This window comes from Notolabrus celidotus, chromosome 13, assembly GCF_009762535.1.
Source record: "Notolabrus celidotus isolate fNotCel1 chromosome 13, fNotCel1.pri, whole genome shotgun sequence".
In the NCBI taxonomy this organism is placed as follows: domain Eukaryota; kingdom Metazoa; phylum Chordata; class Actinopteri; order Labriformes; family Labridae; genus Notolabrus; species Notolabrus celidotus.
Window position 1 is genome coordinate 19,561,981 of NC_048284.1, and position 16,581 is coordinate 19,578,561.

Sequence of the window (16,581 nt, forward strand, 5' to 3'; positions counted from 1 at the left end):
CTAAAAACTGCAGTTCCTCAAGGATCCGCTTGAGGCTGGCTCCAGAAGTACTGGAAACCACATACATACCAATTTAAAAAAGACGATCTTTACAGCAGAAATAAACATGTTTACAGCCTGGTACAAAAGACGAGTGTAGTCTGGATAGCTCATTTCTCAATCGGCACACTCTGTGATGGGGGTGAATTTTTTTCTAACGTGGCAATTTCAAAGATATTGAGATTACGAGTCTTCCAATGAGAGGCACAGCTGACTGCGGGGACACTGTAACTGTTGGCTAGGAGGCTCAAACTCCGCCTCTTTACGTCACAATGGCTCGACAGCAGCAATAAGGCTGCCTCTGCCGATTGACCTCAAAACAGCTCTTAAGAAACAGATGGGTGACGTCACAGATCCTACGTCCATATTTTTTACAGTCAATGGTGTGTATGCATCTTCTGGGGCTTTTGGAACCAGCCTCAAGTGGACACTGGAGGAATTGCAGTTTGTAGCACTTACGCACTGGCTTCATTTCTCAAGACCAGAGGTTGCTGCTTGGTCTGCATTTGATTTAACAGACAAAATTTTTGCACACTGCTTCAAAGTGCTGTTTATTCATAGGCTGAGTATCTGTCCGTCATGAAAAGCTTGCAGGAATTTCTTATTTCTCTGAGCTATTTTTTTGTCAGGTTACATTCCATAAGTGTGAGCTTCAACTTGTCACACAAAAACATGGAAATCTTATACGTTGCCTAATGAAATCTTTTGAAAACACAGCATTCACAACACAGCAACCTTTTCCTTATTTTATATAAAAAACAATATAATTTGAAAATAAATATGCTTTACTGTTTTACATAGACACAGAAGACATGTTAATATCGAAGAAAAGACAGAGAGAACTTATGATGAGGGCTTGCAGACTGATGACAGAGAGGATGCAGGTTGTTATCCGGATTTAGAATTTGTCATGGTAGTTTATGCTGAGCTGCTAGCAGTAGTTTTTTTTATTTGCATCTTAAAGGACGGACAACACATGGGCCTGCAACTACCTTAAATACTTAAATACAACTTACTAACATCTACATAGACGACAAATGTCAACAAATGCACAGAAACACACACACAGACACACACATACACAGATTGACACGATAGATTTGAACACAGTACCCACACTCTTAGACATGAGGGGTTTAAAAATCCAGAGGAGGTGCCATCAGTTCACCGGTAAAAATGATCCATTGAGGGAATGTTAAAAAATCATCTTTGATTTTTTTACTGTCTGCTTCGTAGAAAAGCATGGTGAGGGTCCATGCTGAGAGTAGCCATCAGTGACCTTACGTGTGGGGGGAGGGGGGCAGGACAGCTACAGGTACATAACACTGCATATATAAATAGACCAAATCAAATATGGGTAAAGACTGAATACTGAAAAATACTCTAACACATTATAAATTATCTAGCATGGACTATGGCATTAAGGGTTATTAAGTATGTATAAGTTCAGAGAAAAAGATACGGGATCAATGGATTCTGTATTGAGTTCAACAGCTAACAAAACTACTTTGACAATCCCCTCTCCTGAAAAAGGAAACAAAATAATTTAAAAAGCACTCGAAAGATTTCTCAGTACATTTTGTGAGGCACAGTTTTCAAATGGAATCACACAACAGTATATGATGTTTTCAGTGGTTTTCATGTAGGACATAGCAAAACAATAGATGCTATATTGATAACCAGTATCCCTTTTAAAAGTATATGGCACTCTGGAGTCTCTTCTCCTTGCAAGCTGCTCACAATAGAGACATTGTGTATGTCCACATCAGTCCTGCAATGTCCTCACAGGGAAGGAGGGCGACATCATGTCGAGACAGATTTCCATCAGCTGCTCCGCAAGTCTTGCTTTTATGCCCCGAAAAAGCAAACGTAGACAATGACCGTCATAAAATCCATCCATCTCTTCTGAAATGAGAGCGTTCCCATGTCCTCTAGGGCCTCACCCGCTGTTTTAGCAGTTAAATATATCTTAGATTGAGAGGTTTTGCAATTTATGATTGACACACAACCACAGTAGACTCATATCCAGTGAAGTAATTGCATTCAATGAATCGACAACAAGACTGTACACCTGCATTGCAAGCCTGTTAGAAATGCAACCACATGGCGGCTATTTGCTTTTTGTCAAAATGATGGGTTTAGTTATAAGTTTCTGTAGCAGCATAACAATTCTGTACTCTTTTTTTTCTTTATTATGGTCTATGTACACACAGATATACAGTGGGAGGAACTTGAGTCTCTTTTCGTTCTCTCTCAATCAGTCCAAGGGGAATGCTTTCCACAGAAAAGAAGAGCTTAGGGTTAAAAGGTCAAAGTGCTGTGCTGTGAAATATCTCTAGAATATTCCTTCATCTTGTACATCTGGTGCTGCCACCTCTCTCATCTTCTGGGCTTGTCACATCTAAAAAAGGAAAAAAGGAACAGGTTTCAAAACAAAAATATTTGCAGAAAATAGGGCAAACAAGGTTCAGACAAAGAATGTTTTATTAATTCACTAGCATTTATTTTTAGTTGTCTTTGATACCATCGGCTGATTTCCAAGCTATAAAACTGTTTGAAAAAGCAAATGGTCTGGAGCTTTGCATCTCATCTCCTACTCTGTGCTCCCCACATTTCCTCTCTCTCTTCAGCTATCCTATCAATACAGGCAAAAGAATGACCCAAAAGTGATTCAAATAAATAAATAGATTTATAGCAACTTAAGCAGTGACTGCCTGTTCAGATCAAACTTAAAGCAATTTTTTCCCTCCTTGATATGTCTGCTAAATAACCAGTGTCATTTTATGGTTCACTACCTCCTTCAAAAAGAGAACCCATTCACCTGTTTTAGGTGGGTCCCAGTTTCCCTGTAAATAGTTAAATCCACAGAGACAGCACCCTGGCTTACTTCAACGGAATGAAGCTGAAAAAGACACTCATTTTGTGGGATTTACTTGCATTAAGTCTCAAGGGTCTAAATTCTCCTGAAGGAAATACATCATGAAGAAGATTTGTAAAAAGTACGAGTCTAAGCTTTGCCCGGGAGAAGAAGAGACAACTGAAATCCATTTATTTTAATAAGGACGGATTATTTCTGATGTATCCCAGAGAGTCTGGAAACACAAATGTTGATTGGCTTTCATGATAGAACATCAAGCAGACTTTTCTAGAAGAGATTATTAGCTGTACCTTCATGCAGATACAGTATCTGACTATAGAGATTAATAGTTGTCAGATCACTACTGGAGTTGGGATATCTGTACTGTTCCATCTGCTGTTGCTCGGAACGGAAAACCAGCACTACTAAAACTCAGACCCCAGGTACAGGATCTACATGCTTATGCTGAATCTGTCGTCTGGTGTAAACAGCTGCAGCAAAAAACAGCTCTGATGAGAGCTGAGTCAATCAAAGCAATACATTTTAAGATCATAAAACCAAAATGATGAGTTTAATGACGTAAGAAAGGATGGGACGGATGTTTTGTTCGTCACCAAGTTACCACATCACATACAAAGAGGCATGGCATCATAGTGTGGGTAGCCATCATGATGGTATTCATTGTTCTGTAACCCCTCTTTTGATGCTGCGAGTTTGGCATTTCTTGCCTTTGGTCGTCACCATCGTGTTTTTTTGGGAACAAGAAGTGTGTTTTTTTTGTTTACGGACGGTGGATTCGCACTGCTATATCTCCTGGTTGGCAGGTTGTATTTAAAAGATTTCTCACAGATAGCGATGTCGGAAAGCATACTCTGCTATAAGTTAAGAAAATAACATGGTTTGAGCAACGGATACGCCAATATGTCTTCAATGTTGGTTTGTCCACTCATAGTCTGTTTATAAGAATTGGATGTGACATCAGGTATCGGTTTGCTGACTGCTGTTTTGAAGCCTCAAGTGTGGTAGTTAGGTTGTCGCCATCTTGGTTCTTTGGAGCCAGAGGTGACCAATTTTGGGTGACAGGATGTTTTTAGAAGACTTAAAACCAGTGGTTGGGACATCAACTCATTAGGACTTCTTCTTCACAATCAGTGAAGTTGCCTTCTGCTGGCCATTAAAAATAGCTAAGTCCACTTCTTCTAAACAATATATGCATGAGATCTATTGTGAAAGTTTTGCAATCTCTGTCTCAACAAATGAAGACGACCACACAAGACCCTCTTGAGTAAAAATAGGTATTTTGATTATGTTGTAAACCCATTTCTTTGGGACAATCTTCCTTAATTTTAATTGACAGTCAGCTAAAGAGAGGCAGGACGCAAGAAATAACAGAAAGAAGGTCAATGTGCTGCCACCAGATTTGATTTTCAGTTTGTTTTTTGTATTTTTACAGACGACAATGTGATGTTAGACAAGGTGATCTACGTCTGTGACAGCCTTCAAAGCAATGTTCCTACTTCGGCAATTATCGGTACTTACTTGCAGGTCCTCTCGTTGAGCTCTAGCAGGCGGTCTCTACAGTATTCATCGGTGTGTTTGCAGGAGCACCGGCATGTTACGGGATCTTGCAAAAACAAACGCCTCCTCCTCTCCGAGCACTGATCACAACATGGCTCACAAACACTGGGCAGGGAGAGACAGACAAGGGTGGGGAGGAAGATAGAGAGAGAGAGGTAGATTATCACAGTGTACCATTACCACCCACAGGAAAGATCGCCCTTAGGTCAACCCCATCGTTTGCTCCACTTTGCTCTTCCAAGCCACTTGACAAGTTGCGCTGCATGTGACAGTTGGGTAGTATTACACACAAGTTCCCACAGAGCAGGCAAATACTCAAGCAGTAAAATTACCCTCCCCCACGCCCCCCAAGCCCTCCTGCGTTGATTGGACCGCTCACAAATACCTTGTGTGTGTTAGACATGCACAGAGCAAAGCTTTGGACCAGTTCATGCAACATAAAACGACACATTGGCTTTAAACTGAAGGTCAATGACAACAAACTTCTTAAGAACTCTTGGTAAAGAAAACTCAAGGGTCATCTTGGTTCTCCATGAAGTAAGATTTCATTTTATTGGATGAAAACTTAAAACTGTGTTTGCCACAGAGAGACATTAGTTTTTAAAACAGTGGATACTCCATCAAAATTTCAATATACAAATTACAAATGAACACAAAGACATGTAGTTTTCACATTGTGAGCACTGTAGAAACATGAGATCATCTTTATGTTATTATGGAATAAAATAAGGTGATTTTGTAAAGTTTCAGATACAAAGACACAAAACATCACTTGCTTAACAATTTGCTGGTTTACAAATCCCTCCCAGCAGACAAAAAGAAAAAAGCGGCAATAGATAGCCATCAGTCATATCTTCACATTACATAAAAAGTACCAGCATTATGTACGGGACAGCAGAACCTGTTTGTAAAGATGAAAAGAAAAAGGCTGGAGAGGAGACGGGTACGAGACACAGGAAAGCTGCACAGACTCAACACTGAACACAGGACCATGATTACAATCCCAGTGATCCCGGCACAGATACCATAGCAGTACGAGCAGGTCTGCAGAGCCATGCTGGTGGAGCTGTGATCTGTGTCAGTAGGAGTTTTAAGTTACAGCTAACAGACGATCTGTTTATTCCAGCTTCTTTACACATGACTATTATCAATCAAAGAGCTAGCTATCTGACAAGATGTTAGCAGCAACTTGTTTTCACTGTTTTTCTGTGATACGGTGCTGTATCTTGTCCTAACCATCACCATAGTCTCGTCTGTGTAGAGTAAAATTTAAAAAAAAAATGAAGCTGGTATGATTGGTGGGAGATAAGATGGGTATTTCGACGGCTGAAGATGAGTTATGGTTCATTTCTTTCAGATGTGGTAAGGCTATCAGGCTGGCTGTGTTCCATTGTTATCACTGTTAAAAATAAGTTTTGCTGAAGCTATGTTAGCAAACCACGTTAGCAGAAAGCTTGACAGAGCTATACTGAGTATGCAGAACATGACTGACAGGACAAAGGTTAGCACAGTACATAAAAGCAACACACTAATTGATGAAGCTAACGCACAAATTTGAAGCTGCAAATTAAAAGGGGCAAAGAAGCTCCTCCCAAATGAGCTTAGTTACAAGAAGCGCAACACTCAGGTGCAGGTAGGTGGAAAAGGCAGAGCTGACATACGCATCGTGAATTGTTTTGTCACGGTTTTTCTTTCGTTTTCTCTTTAGGCCTTTACCCTTGCCCTTCCGGGATTTTCTGCAAGAGAAAGAGGACAACAACGCAGAGAGATGCCTGAGAGACTGAGGAGAGATTGACTGAGGTGTTCATTGTATTATTGATATTGGTCGACTTGTTTTGGATGTTGAATTATATCTTCATATTTAAATCAATGTATTGGATATTTTTCATGGAAATTTGGAAGATTTTTTTTGATTGAGAATGATATGAATTCAAGGATTGCAGGAAAAGAAATATAACCACTTGTTGTTGTTGGGATGAGCTAAAAATTGACTTCAAAGCAGCAACAATTGGTATGTGTCCTAAAACTTACAGAGGGTGGTTTCCACTCATCCTGTAGTTTGTGATGTGATGAGTATCAAATGTCAAAGTAAAAACTTACTTAACTATCCAACTTTGGTTTACAAATCTTTTTGTACAACAGTACAATGACTCTGAAGACTTTGTGAGGGATTAATGGTTTGAGGTTTGGCTCTGCCGACTGTTCTGAAATTTCCCAGATGGCTTGAGGACAATGAACTTGGACTTAACTTCAAAACTTCATCTTTCAGCCTATCTGGGTCAACTCTTTATAGCTGATTCAAGTTGTTTGAGAACATAGAACCATGAGAACAAGCTTGTGAAACATTAAACTGGAGACTTGCAGGTGCAGACAAGATTGAAATATCCAGGTTGTACACCTGGGTTTTTACTCTGTATGACGTACACAGATGTACTGAGAACAGTGTCATACTCCAAAAAAGATGCAAAACAATAAAGGAAAAATGAACCAATCAAAACAACATAGCAGAACTACCCAAGAGACAATATGTAACTCTATGACATTCAACCGATTGTATCTTGTGTAGCTGTATTGGAAGCCAGAGTTGTAGCAAAGCATTGGTTTTTACTATCTGTAACAGTACAACACTTTGTTTTTAAAGCAGAAACACTATCTATTGATTCAATAAAATATATATTGTACGTTCAACATAATTATTTTCTATCTGGAAAGGTGGTGAGAATTACATGTTTGGAGTGATTAATATGCACAAAACATATTACATAACATCAAAGATATAAGGCTCTATTTGTTACCAAAGCACAGTGTACATTAATCTGGGCTTTAGTCACATATAGTGTTAACTCTTCAGACTTTTCAACAGTTATCCAGTAGCATAATGGAGTATGGCCATATACTTATGGGTTATCCTAGTTGGTATACTTTTGGTTAAATTAACACGGGGTGTGCAGTCTCATCTTCTTTAAGGGCCTGTGTCCATTGACAGTTTTTTTGAGCTATTTCCAAACGAAACACTTTGGAACACTTATCAATGTCATCTCTGCATCAACAACCAATCAAAATCAAGAAGGGCTTCTGATCAACTTTGTGAACTTCAATGGCATAAGTTTGTACAGAAACGAAGCCCACTTTTTTTTTTTTATTTCATTTATAGCGCTCCTGCTAATGCTACAGGATATCTATCAACTGTTTATAAAACAGTTGATAGATATCCTGTGAATTGAGAAACTGAAGCATGAAGAGGACTTGAAAACAGACACAACCGTCACCACTAAGGGTAGCTAAAGTGCTGTGGGAAAAGCGCTCTGAAATTAAGGTTGTGGGTGCAGTTAGTGCAAAAATCAGTCTAAATGGAAACAGGCCCTCAGTTTGATTGACAGGCTGATGCTGTCTCACTTTGAGGGATATTTTAATTAAAATGATTGTTTTGCCATCTGTGAATAGAACCTGCTACTGGATAACAGGTGCTAAGAGCATAGCTATGCTAGCTGCTCTGACAGCTTGTTCTTCGTTACAGGTTTGCTTTGTGCTAGATTCAAAATTTGCACATCTTATTCACTACAACAACAATGCTATCAGCGCTAATGGTTGTGTTTCCTGGTATAATGTTTTTAGCATTTTGCATCTTAGTATTGTGCGTTAGCATGCCTACTTGTGCTAATTAGCATTACACACATTTAATGTAAAAGTGGAGCCGTTGTTGGTGTTGCAGGCATTTGGTTTGAAAAGAAATTCTGACCCAAGATAGAGTTAGATGACAATGCAGTGAGTCAGTAATCACACATTACCCTTGTACCAGATTTCCTGACAGTCTACCCCAAAGCCGCTGAGGTCATGAATTGTGTGACGTCAGTCCAAGCCGTGACTAACTAAGCTAATAAAGCTGACAAGAATAAGAATTTCCATATAACAGAAATTAAAAAATTCCTCTTTCAGTTATTCATCCATCACCGTGGACACTAACAGTTAAAACGTTTCACAATCTTAGCTCGATGATATCACCCTGATAGACCTCTGAAGACCTGTCACTGCTGAGAGGTCAGGGGCCAACATAAAAACTAACATGAAAGTATGAAACCAATAGAAACATGAGTTGAACGACCCCAAGACCGTCACTCTGTAGACGCACGCCACCAAAGCCGGAATCGTTAACAGTTAAGACAAGGTTAAAGAGGAGGCCTCCAAACCAGTCCTTATCTATACGACAGAAGACCTGACATTAAGAAAGGAAATATAACCAACAACCAACCTGCTGTGGAAGTACATTAATCACCTTGCTTCAAAAAGTCGTTAAAGGGTTTAGATGACTTCTAGCACACTGACTTCTGTAGCATGGGATGGGAAGAACACTTAAGCAGGGACCATAAACACCAGGGTTTAACAGATCTTAAAAAACACTGTTATCTATATCAGAGCAGCCAGCAACAGAGGTAGCAGAAGTAAAGAGGGACGTAAACACTAAAAAGGAGAGGAGAGGAATGTAAAGATGAGATAGAAAAGGGAGGGAAGGTGTAAAGGACACATGTAGAGAGGGCAATGACCTCGTAAAGTGTCACTGATTCACCTGGCTGGTATTCCCCAAGTTTATCACCTGAGAGATGCACGCTGATCTCATGTAATAACTTGTCTGCCGAGTTAATGAAATATAATCGCACATGTGAAACAGTGTATAGGCAAAATTGGAATGGCAGAGTGTGTGAGAAAACAAAACCAAAGGAAAAAGGTACCGAATAGCATGTGGGATAAATTCAGAAAAGCCGATAGTGTTAAACGACGACTGAGAGTGAAAACGGTCAAATTTCAAGTCCCCATTGTTTGACCCAGTCTCCATGCAGAAAGAGTGCTGTACTCACTTTTCTCTCGGTTCTTTCACTTCTTTCTTTAACCTGAAAGACAGGAACAAAACAACACCACATTAGATTACAGCATGCTGTTGTTTCCTGGTAAACAGATACATATCGGGATCATTGTAGCCCAGAGGCTCATTATCAGTTTGTGCTGGCTCCCATCAATCTTTTTCAATCATGTTATGTCATCGTCTTTTACCAGAAACTGTGATAAAACTGGCTTTCACTTTCAAGAGCAAATCAGCCTGATTCGTTGGGAAATAATGCTGTGTCCACACTTACAGACAGGCGAACACACACACACACACACACACACACACACACACACACACACACACACACACACACACACACACACACACACACGATTACAATAGAAAGTTTTCAGGGTTTGTTTCATTTCCCCGTGTGACGACTCCTGCCGATAACAGCATGTGGAGCAATAAAAATTTCTGGCACACAGTTTGCCAAAAGAGTTAGGAAACAGTGTTTCATTCAGAAAGGTCATGCACACTGCCAAGTTTCTGTTTGACAGACTGGTACAATACCTCCACATAAATTCACCCCAAGAAGCCTACAAGCACAGGTACATGTGTGAATCACAATGTATGACACTATAGACTCTATCAGCAACTCTAAACTCCTTGCACTAGAATCATAAGTACAAATTGTTATACCCCCATGTGAAAGGACTTGATTAATAGCAAATGGAATAGTCTTGAAAACTATGTGCAATCAAGTATCAAATGGCATACACCAATTTTCACACATGAAAAATATTAGCTGTTTGGCAACATGTGACAGCCTGTTAACAAAAGAAATTCAATGCATCTCATTTTGCAAAAGTCTTTCAAAATAACACACTGGGGTCCCCCGTTTTTCCAAAGAGGTGCAGTAATACTGCTTATGTTGCAACAGTAACCACAAATGTGCTCAAATATCAAAAGTTATGGCACAAAATATACCTTATCATTCCTCAAAGAATGTTGGTTATCAATGCGCTGCAGGCAAACTTTAAAAGTAGATGATCAAAGGAGTGATCCTTAAATTTTTAGGCCATCAACCATGTTTTAAATATCTTTTAAATACAATTTGTTGATATTATATCAACAATAGTCATCTCTTGAAATAATTACATTGCTTTGTATGAGCAGATTTCACTTATAATAATGCAGTTACAAGTGTTTGTAGTTTTTATGTGATTTGCTGTTTCACATATGTGCGAAACACCTGAAAATGTCCCAACATTTTTAAGAGAGAGCTGCATGCCAAAGTTTCCCTTCCCAACTCCAGCCAGAATTTATCCTGCCAGCCTTGTGGTAACATTTCCGCAAAAATCATCTGGTGAGTCGCTGGGTGGGTGCAGCAGGAAATATTCATGAACGAGCGGGAAAATGAGTTAAACTTTATATGGTGTGACACCTGAGCAACTGTGAAGACTCCTGACTCCATCCCCCACACATCCCAACAGGGAACTTGACTTCAGTGCAGACCCCTAAAGTCTCGCAAAGATGATAATCCTCATCTTCTGCCCACAAGGAAATGATCTGATAAGTATGTGAATAGTACTGAGCCCCTGAAGTCCCTCAGAGAGGTGTGCACAAAAGAACACCTTGTGGGCATCAGAAAATTATCCTGTTCGCATGGAGAAAGCTATTTTGTGTGCACATGTTAACGTGCACAAGGTAAAAAGTTGTGCACACAAGACAATGATTTGTTCGCACAAAAATATGAACTTGTGCACACAAGAAAAAAAACAATAATCTTATGGAGCTTCAGGGTTTTGTTTGTTTCTTTTCCCTCAATATTTTGCATTGACTTGATGATCTGTTAACATCCTATAATGCCTTTATACCACTTCCAGAACCAGACAGTAAAGTCTCGAATTTAAAACAGTACTAAATAGATTGAACAAAGCCTCTGCACTTTTACAGAGGTGGCCTAAATGTTTACAGACACGTCTAAATGTTATTATGGTGAGGTATTGAGGAAGCTCAAGCAGCAACAAGTTCAGAGAGACATGTCTTTATAGCCACCAGCTGTACAGATGGACTCTGCCTCACTGTGACCAATGAGAATAACATGTTTCAGATTTAAATACACAAAAAAGAGGCATTAAGTGACAACAGAGCTTGGTCCTTTGCCAGTAAGCCCTCCCTACAGTGTTGGCTTGCGTTACAGGAAGTCATTGTGACTCATGTCTGACCATATAAAGTCCCCTTACAGTGACAGGGCGCCACAAATAGGACCCACAGTCCTTATCTCAGAGATCAATAACTAAATCTATCACACCTTTTGCTGTTCCAGGAATAACCACCACACACTACAGTTGGAAAATGAAGTATCATGTAGCTCTGTACTTGCAAAAATGTCTCTCCTTTTCTGTAACTCTGTGATGAAACGAGGATAAAGTAAAAGCCAATTCCAGAATGTCTGCTGCGTTATGTGTGAACCTGATCTCATATTTTGTTCATCAGTGGAGAAACAGAAGCAAAGACGAGATGTGAATCTAAACCGTGAACATCTGCAGTGTGTGTAACAGAATAACCCCTGCACATGATGTGTTGTGTAAACCTCAGCTGTACAAAGTCATCATTTCTGTGTGATTGTGTGTTGCAGTTTGTTTTCAGGGTTTCTTACCTACACTCACATGCGCTGTGTTCTGTAAAGCTCATGAAAATATCATTTTGTTGCCTTTGGGGTTTTATTCTTTTAATCTGTAAGAAAAAAAAGAGAAAGAGAGAGAAGTAGTCAGATGTCAATGAGGTAAACAGCAAACTGCAGTTCTCTTTGAAAGTACAGAATCATTTATATTTACGGTTTAAGGTGAAATTATAAAGTTTCTCATCTTAATGTAACAAACTGGTCTGCAGGGAAACTGAAGGCAGCAAATAGTTCTCAAAATGAAACACCTGACTTGAGGAGGCACTTTTAGAGGCGCTCTTTTCTTTTGCACTCTTCTTTTGTATCTGTTTAACAGCAAAAAACTTGAAAATGAAAACCAAATAAATTAGGATTTTCACGTGTTTACTTCTTGGAAAACTGCAATAGTTTTAAGGTTGTGTTTTGACAAAAGGTCACACCTGAGCAGCCCTTTAAGAATCAGTGGAACACTTTGAGAGCTGTCAGAATATCAGAGGGACACTTGAGAAGTCCTTCAGCCTCACTGGAGGTAACATTTGTTCAGACTTTAGGAATTAAAATAAATGTTTTGGCTGCCTTGCATAACCCCTGAAGACATTGATTATAATCCACTCACCTCCATTGTTATGTTATAGCTGGATGTGGGCGTGCATTGCAGCATCTCATCATTGCAGCAGCCGGCGCAGCGCGTTAGCACCACGCAGGACGGGATGAAGATGTGCTCCACCTCCTCTGGATACTCCTGCAGGATCTCCACCAGCAGCTCCCGCGGCTGGCACAAACTCTTGTTGTAGACCTCCATTAAAGGGATCACTGGGAGACAGAGTCACAGTGCAGAGGGTTAGAAAATAGCAGCAGAGTGCGAGAGTAAACTCTTATTACAATGCTTAAACAATGTAAAGCAAAAGGAGATTGAATTAAAACTTTGCAAAAACACAGTCTACTTCATGCTACTCTGACAGTTAATTTAAGAAAATGGGATTTCAGCTACTTTGAACACACATTTATTCAATGTCCAGTTGGATACAACAAGCTGTCTATCTATAAACCTGTCTTCACCCGATCATCCACTGCATCAAATAACTACTCAATTTGAAAATCACTTCATTATAGAGCTCTTGTTCTGCCCCATTGTGATCCAATCCCCCTAAATCTAACTGCCAATCGTCTGCTTTCCCAACCCTAGTCACCCCCTTCTCCCTGTCTTTGCAGGAGTTCTGCTCTTGAGAAAGATATTAGCACACAGCCGGACAACACCTCCAAAATATCACTCAGAGCCTAAAACCAACCGAGCCTGACAGGCCTTCTGGTAAGCCAAACCAAACAAACTTGGCCTGAACAATATCGTAAAGTTCAGCTTCTGATTGTCCAAATTAGATTGGGCAATGCTGTGATTGTGCAAAATGAAATTGTACGGCCAAGAGGGTGAAATTCCTTTCTATAACCGAGTCTGGTCACCATAACATCTCCAGCTTGACCTCAAACAAGAAGGAATGCTGCTTGGGATGAAAACGTCAAAGAGTTGAGATTTAGGGGTGAAGCTGCACTCATTTAGGAAAAAAAGGGAGAGTTTAGGAGGAGGTCTGAGCTGGGTCAAGCTTTGCAGTTGTCCACCAGGAGGCGATAATTTCCCTCTAATGTCAAGGTGAACCTCAAACTAGCCCTTCACTCCTTGGCTGTGTGCCAACCAGGGAGCCCTGAGCAGACTGAATTCCCACGGTGCCGGTGGGATACATACCATGTGCACCTCTTTCTGTTTCCTTCGGTATGTGGGCACTCTGCAAGGAGGGTAAACAGAAAAAAGCAGGTTGTTAGTTACAGTAGATTGTGCAAGAGCTCAGAAAAAAAGCTACTCGTGCCATTTACTTTTACAGAGTTGCGCAAAAATATATTTGCTTTTCTCTTCTACCAGAGCCAGAAAATGAGACAGCATTATGTCTGTTATCTTTGAGGATTCTATACACACACAATGTAGGGGAAATGTGAGCCCAGTTTTCACCATACGTCTCATAGAAGCACTGAAAAGTGCATTAATAACGTTTTTAAAAGCATTTTTGTCAAACTTCACATCTGGGAAAGCTGTCACAAACGTCATGTTTTTAAAAATAAAAACAGATAGTAATACATGTTTCAGTATTTCATGACTTTATCTGCCTGATTATAATCATATTCTCAGTTATACATGGTGTGTTAAGGCTTATTATGCCAAATATTTGACAATGGGTAAGATGTGCGAACATTCTGACCTATATCCTGCCACATCAGATACGTGACCAAATTTCACAAACTGTTAAACCTTGTGTGCTTTATTTCGTTTCAGTCACTAAACCTTTCCTTTACTGTCCCTCCGCTGCCTCCTTAAGGAACACTGGTTGGTAAAGTTGCCATTAAAAGCAGTGAACACTCCAGCCTGCGTGCTACTTTCTCTCACAGGAGGGCTTCTGTCACCACATCAGCCTACAGCATACCACAAAGAGCGTTTGGCAACTTTCTAACCGTGCGCGTACGAATTACGCACAACTTTCTCTCGCCTTCACGCGCACAACCACGCGCTCCCTGTCTCGTTCTCACATGAAAGCCTCTCGCGCAATAACTCGACAAGGTTGCATGAGACCTTCCTGCAGCAACGGCGTCTATTCAAATATTCACACTTTTTTTTCATTCCTTTATGAAGAGTATAAAATGGTCAAGTTGTGCGTCTAGTCTCCACCCACTTCTGGTGGCGTGAGAGGGTACAAAATTGTGGTCCGAGGGACCCCCTTCCCACCAAAACACTGTATACTGTATTATTAATGGATGGGTGTGAAGCTGCGAACAGCGGCCCCTAAACCGAGTGATGAGTGATATTGAGCAGCTGTAACTGCATCCTGACGCTGTTCAGCGCTGATAATGTGGATTAGCAGTCACCAAATCAACTAGTTAGTTAAATAAACACTATACTGAACTCCGGAGGGGGAAGATTTCATGAACTCAGGCGAGTTTCTGGCAGGAGAACAAAGTAGAAACATTAAACATCAGCGCTTTTTTCAGTGGAAACTGCTGTTAGAAATAATCCTTCAAAATCCAATCATATCGCAGGAAAATATGCTGCCTCCCATTGAAGTGCGTGTTGCTTTTTTCACCTTGAAACCTTTGCTCAAAGCTTCCCCGGGCACTCTGCGCTTCATTAATGATTATATGGAAAACGATTTACAGTGCGCACTCAGGGTGCCATTAAAATACCCGAGTCAACCGGTTTGATCTGTGAAGTTGTGCTTGTGTAGCGCTGAAACTGAACTTTGAGTGAAAACAGAATCTTCTTATTGAAGCGGTTGGAGCATGTGAGTGTGCTCAGTGAGTGCCAAGAGTAACCTGCTCATGTCCTAATTCAGAGCGCCACTGTGCCTTTAAAGAGTAATAATATCTCCAAGGTGCTTTGAGAGCAGGCCTGCTATTACCCAGCGTCAAACTTCACAATATTATTACTAAATAAAATCCCTACATCTTCAACACAAAGGGCGCACCACCCACGAGTGAGTGGGTTAGGTTAATACAGTGTTGGGCTCTTTAAATCCCCCCAAAGCCACCAAACATTGGAGCTTGTTTAAACATGAGCGATGACCTAGCCAGAGGAAAGGCAAGGACGAGCTACACATAAATGACCAGCTACTTTTCACAAGTACAGCTCGATTCATGTTTGATCCTTTTTCATTTTCAAATCCACCTTGCTCCCAGGAATACATGACTCACCTTGACAGCTGACAGCGTCAAAAATAATAGTGTCAAACTGTCAATAAAGTTCATCGTGTTTGAAATCCAATCCAAAGGCAGGCGAGGTTTTAAAATCCAAGAGGCCAATGTGGCGATTTCTTCTCAAACATGAAGTTTACAATGACAAACAGGCAAATAAACAAACAACAACAACAACACAAGCGGGCCGGCTAAAACTTGTCTAAAAAGGGGGCAGGGGGTTGTGGTAATGGCAATTCCATGTTGGTTCCCGGGGTCGCAGCGTTCAGTGCTTTGCGCATAACTTCTTCCTTCTCAACTGTTGCCAATGATTTTCAAAATATCCAGAAACACGAGAATCCAAGACGCACAACGTCTCACATTGTTCCGCAGCAGACCTTTATTTTCTTGACTGAGAGTAGCGATCCACATTACAAAAATAATCCCATGCTTGTTGCTCCAAGTGTCTGTCCATCTGAAACTTGTCCCCTGCTCCTGTGTGCAACTTGACGCCACGGAGCAGGATCAGTGAAATAGAAACCCTCGCGCACACATTGTTGTCCCTTTAAAACTTCTTCTTGTCTACATAGGCTACTCTGTTTATTTATTTTTTATTCCCGTGTCACAGTTTGGCTCTCCCCACACAGAAACGCGTCCACCTCTGTCTCCGTCTCTCCATACTGTGGAGCCTCGGACGTGGATGATTGGTGGATCATTAAAGCGGGGTAGGTGTGTCCTCTATGGGCTGATATACGGCACTGCGAGCTGCCTTTTTTCAAAACTTTCACCTATAATACGTAACTCATGTGACTACATCAGCAGCAAGCTATTAAAAACGCAGAGCTGGGATAAGAAGTGCCGGGCTATTTTTATTCTTTGTATTTGAAGAAAAGAGGAATGAGGGCGTGA

General features: G+C 40.5%; 1 protein-coding gene across 2 annotated transcripts; it reads right to left on the reverse strand.

Moving 5' to 3' along the window:
* Window positions 1-574: 574 nt before the first annotated feature.
* vegfab (vascular endothelial growth factor Ab) lies at window positions 575-16,373 on the reverse strand. Of its 2 annotated transcripts, XM_034699971.1 has the most exons (8): window positions 15,694-16,373; window positions 13,703-13,742; window positions 12,581-12,777; window positions 11,962-12,038; window positions 9,328-9,360; window positions 6,136-6,210; window positions 4,436-4,579; window positions 575-2,440 (listed from the first exon to the last, which is right to left on the reverse strand). In XM_034699971.1, the coding sequence occupies exons 1-8, from the start codon at window positions 15,745-15,747 to the stop codon at window positions 2,419-2,421; spliced, it is 642 nt and encodes a 213-aa protein (XP_034555862.1). In that variant the 5' UTR covers window positions 15,748-16,373; the 3' UTR covers window positions 575-2,418. The 2 variants fall into 2 exon arrangements, with proteins under 2 accessions (XP_034555862.1, XP_034555863.1); XM_034699972.1 differs by lacking the exon at window positions 6,136-6,210 and having other exon boundaries at window positions 15,694-16,370.
* Window positions 16,374-16,581: the final 208 nt, after the last annotated feature.

Excerpts from the sequence above, each read along its gene's own strand:
- vegfab (XM_034699971.1), bottom strand. The coding sequence starts at position 15,747 with ATGAACTTTATTGACAGTTTGACACTATTATTTTTGACGCTGTCAGCT. Across the intron at positions 4,580-6,135 it reads GACAAAACAATTCACGATGC|TGTTTGTGAGCCATGTTGTG; the intron begins GTATGTCAGCTC and ends CTCCCTGCCCAG. Across the intron at positions 2,441-4,435 it reads CTCAACGAGAGGACCTGCAA|ATGTGACAAGCCCAGAAGAT; the intron begins GTAAGTACCGAT and ends TTCCTTTTTTAG.